Below are 4,651 nucleotides of genomic sequence, written 5' to 3'. Positions count from 1 at the left end.
CAGTTACAAACGAAAGACCTTACATGATTTTGTTTGTATTAATATCATTCAATTTCAGTTACAAACGAAAGACCTTACATGATTTTGTTTGTATTAATATCATTCAGTTTCAGTTACAAATGAAAGACATTACATGATTTTATTTGTATTAATATCATTTAATTTCAGTTACAAACGAAAGACCTTACATGATTTTGTTTGTATTAATATCATTCAGTTTTGTTGTAGCATCAGTTACAAGACATAGAAGAAAAGTTCAAGAAAGCCATGGTCAGTAACGCTCAGTTAGACAATGAGAAATCATCCCTCACTTACAACGTAGATACACTGAAAGACGAAATAGAAGAAATGGAAGAAAATTATATCCAGATTAAGAAAGACTGCAAAGAAAAATATCGAGTAAGGGTTTGTCAAAAAATTACAGAAGCATTGCTAAAGGTTCAATAGCTAAAAGTTTTAAATCCAAATTAATGGAAATGGGTGTTTTATTTCGTTTTTTATAAAACACAGTTTTTGCAGTTTGATGCAGTGTCATTTTTAAAGGATTTTGTGAATATATTGTGACTGTTTAAATTAGAAGTACATACTGGAATTAACTTTAATATTTGTAGTTTTTGTATGTACATTGTTTCTTGTATTATCTTTTAACTAGCTTAACTGGATTAATTAACACGAGCATCAATTAGGGACAGGAAAATAATCATCTAGGTTTTCCATTTATTTTTGTTTCTAACCAGTAATCAATACATTACTATAATGTTTATCTGTTGTTAAGCACAAAGTTACACAATGGGCTTTCCATAGTCTGCCCACCACGCATATTGAAATCCGTTTTTTTAGGTGTTATAATTTTTTTTTAGGCATATAATGTGAGAGTAATTGACTAGTTGAGTGTAATAAGTAATGAGCCTGACGATTAACTGATTAGCGGGTTTCAGTAATTTCTCACTCTACGTTTAATTTTATGTTAGTTATTATTTTTACTCTTTATATGTCAGGCTTACTCATAACGAGATAAGTGTGATATATGGTAAGGAATATACAGGAGGCTATTTAGTAATTAGACTTTTAGAGTCTTTTAGACTATGATAGTAACTTATTTACTTGGTGACGTTTCGAGCAAACACTCTTTTTCAAGCCAGAAACAAGCCTATTGGTTAATGACAATTACAGGAATATTTAATTCTGGCTTGAAAAAGAGCTTTTGCTTGAAACGTTGCGAACTAAATAAATGACTACCATAGTGATTTAAAGGTGATTTTTTTACTTACTTATAGGCTATTTAATAAGGTTCTTGTATTAGGAATAATACTTTACGTTAGTGATGTCGCAAGAAATCACTGAACTTTGACTGTCGACTATGAACTTCTATATCTCCAAGATGTAATAAGCTGTATATTCAATAAATGTATGATAATTTTAAATAAGGTAACGTAGCTTAATGCGAGTTGATAGTTAATTAAACATGATAAAAATTGAATTCTTAACAAATGAAAAGAAATTAAGACCCACATAGTGATGTTCTTATAAGCTTCATATAAAAGAGAAAAAGATTAGAAGTGGCTAAAGTTATTTTTTTGTTTATTTATTTTGTTATGGACTGTGTGCATGTTTTGTATGTGGATACTTATTCTAACAGTATACTGGATGAGGAGATTGGGTGCTTTACTACATTAAAAAGGTGAATTCTAGTTTTTTATTTTTATCATGTAGTAATACTAACTCTGTCATCTTAATTTTTTACCATATTTGTCTTTTTTTTAATATATCATAACTTTGTTAAAAGAAGCTAACCTCTCTGAGTGACTGCAGACAGTGATTGGTGGTTTATGTTTGCGTCACATTGTGTGTTGGGCTAAATTTCCGTAAATTTATGAATCGTCTGTAAAAAGATTCCAAAAGAATTCATGCCTGTAAAATTCATAAAATATATTCACCAGTAAAGATAATAAGAATATTCTGTTTTATTTTGTGTGAATTTTATAACTTTTATGTCACATTATGTGCATTATTAGATGCTGATGGACATTTTGAAAACTTTGATTTAGTGGTCAAACACAATAATTTTTTATTTTGTAATTATTACAATGAACTTAAAGTACCAGAATAATTTCCACCCCTGATACAGTCATTTATTAGATGTTAGTCTCATGTATATATCTTTTTACTTATTGTTTCATTTTTTAATGGGAGGTTGGCTATGGCTCACCCTATTTGTCACTTGTGTTTATCTTGTTCCTCTTGCTGTTATTAATAATGGTTTAATACTAATGTAAAACATGTTTTTTTCTCTCTCTTACTCTCTTCAGGCATATGATCAGTTACAAAGGGATTTTAAGGAAGTCAAAGAAGAGATTGAGTTTTTAAAAGAAGGTTTGAGACAGAGAGATGAATTGATAGAGGTGAATATTTTTATGGTGAAAAAAACAAATTATTTATATTTCAGATTTGTTAAACCATTACATTTACTACATATGAAGCTATTCGAGGTTATAAAAAACTACTTCCTTTTCCACAAGTAGTAGTTTCACTCCTGCATAAAAAATAACACACGGTTGTGATCTTTTGATCTACATGATAAGTTTCAGATTCTACTCATTAAACATATCACAAGATAAAGAATTACAAGTTGTGAACTTTTGATCTACATGATAAGTTTCATATTCTACTCATTAAACATATCACAAGATAAAGAATTACAAGTTGTGATCTTTTGATCTACATGATAAGTTTCAGATTCTACTCATTAAACATATCACAAGATAAAGAATTATAAGACCTTTTTAATAATTACTCATTTCACATAGTGATTTTTTTTTTTCAGTCTACAGAATGAAAGTAAAAATAAATCTTTATGAGATCTAACTAATCATTTAATAATGCTTGAATGGGTAATGAAGAAAAACTTTAATATAAATTTAACACATCAGCAAATGTACAACATTTTGACAAGGTTTTTTTCACCACCAGTAGTTTACACTGACACAGATATATATATACAGTATGGAACAAAGAGGTCATGTGCCCAGATACTGTTGCACGAATTAGAAGAGATATCTTGGCACCCCAGGGTGTTGGTTTAGAGTAGGGTTGTTTTGTTCATTTGGAAAAGCCTTGTGGTTACTAACTCTCTTGATACTGTTTCCTAGTAAAATACCTAATCTTGCTAGTAGCAGTGGAGATGAGAATTTAATTATCAAGAAATTTGTAATGCACGTGAGTTTAATATTTTCAATATCAAAAGATAAAGACGAATTTGTGAATCAATTTATTTAATGAATCTAACAAGTAAAGTGTAATAGATTAAAAGTTATTAAATAAAGCATGTTAGAGAGATTGAAAACCTGTTGATTTTGTAATATTTTTAGTGGTACATTCATTGAAGATTTACAGTGTCCTTTTCGATACTGTTACGTTTCTCTGTGTTTGAGTAACCGTTGAGTTCAAATAAGTAATTTGATAGTTACAAGCAGGCCCGGCATAGCCAGGTGGTTAGGGCGTTCGACTCGCAATCTGAGGGTCGCGGGTTCGAATCCTCTCCACGCCAAACATGCTCGCCCTTTCAGCTGTAGGGGCATAATAATGTGACGGTCAATCCCACTATTCGTTTGTAAAAGAGTAGCCCAAGAGTTGGCGGTGGGTGGTGATGACTAGCTGCCTTCCCTCTATTCTTACACTGCTAAATTAGGAATGGCTAGCTCAGATAGCCCTTGTGTAGCTTTGCGTGAAATTAAAAAACAAACAAGTTACAAGCATCGTTGAAGTCAACTCTGGTGAACAGTTATTACTTACATTACATAATAATATACAGGCTTACCTTTACAAGAACCTTAAGAGTCAAACTCTTTTCACCTGGAGGATGAGGTTTAGTTTAGTCATGTGACTTGTATAATCTCTGCAGGACCATGGACTGGTGTTAGTGGGAGGACAAGAATTTCTAGTGAATGGAGATGTCGATGGTTGTAGTTCCAGAAGCACACCAGATAGTTCAGCTTCAAAATCCGGCAGCAAAATTGCTTTAGTTAATCAAGTTGCAGGAGAAGGGTCTCTAGGTAAGACAATTAATTAAACTTGTGATGATCACTGTATCTAATGTCATGGATAAGTTGTGATGATCACTGTATCTAATGTCATGGATAACTTGTGATGATCACTGTATCTAATGTCTTAGATAACTTGTGATGATCACTGTATCTAATGTCATGGATAACTTGTGATGATCACTGTATCTAATGTCATGGATAACTTGTGATGATCACTGTAAGTAATGTCATGGATAGCTTGTGATGATCACTGTAAGTAATGTCATGGATAGCTTGTGATGATCACTGTATCTAATGTCTTAGATAACTTGTAATGAATACTGTAAGTAATGTCATGGATAACTTGTGATGATTACTGTATCTAATGTCTTAGATAACTTGTAATGAATACTGTATCTAATGTCTTAGATAACTTGTGATGATCACTGTAAGTAATGTCTTAGATAACTTGTGATTATTGCTGTATCTGATGTCATAGATAACTTGTGATTATTATTGTATCTAATGTCTTAGATAACTTGTGATGATCACTGTATCTAATGTCTTAGATAACTTGTGATGATCACTGTAAGTAATGTCTTAGATAACTTGTGATTATTGCTGTATCT

The 4,651-nt window shown here is 31.3% G+C and overlaps 1 protein-coding gene across 1 annotated transcript in view; it reads left to right on the top strand.

The window, feature by feature from the left end:
• Positions 1–4,651, top strand: part of LOC106467180 (leucine-rich repeat flightless-interacting protein 2-like) — a 60,713-nt gene that overhangs the window by 46,649 nt on the left and 9,413 nt on the right. The window contains exons 6-8 of the mRNA XM_013927500.2: positions 229–399; positions 2,310–2,402; positions 3,902–4,052. Of these exons, the coding sequence (XP_013782954.1) occupies positions 229–399; positions 2,310–2,402; positions 3,902–4,052 (415 nt within the window). The remainder of the gene's footprint in view (positions 1–228; positions 400–2,309; positions 2,403–3,901; positions 4,053–4,651) is intronic.

This window comes from Limulus polyphemus, unplaced genomic scaffold (assembly GCF_000517525.1).
Source record: "Limulus polyphemus unplaced genomic scaffold, Limulus_polyphemus-2.1.2 Scaffold2517, whole genome shotgun sequence".
In the NCBI taxonomy this organism is placed as follows: domain Eukaryota; kingdom Metazoa; phylum Arthropoda; class Merostomata; order Xiphosura; family Limulidae; genus Limulus; species Limulus polyphemus.
This window is presented reverse-complemented; position numbering and strand designations above follow the sequence as displayed.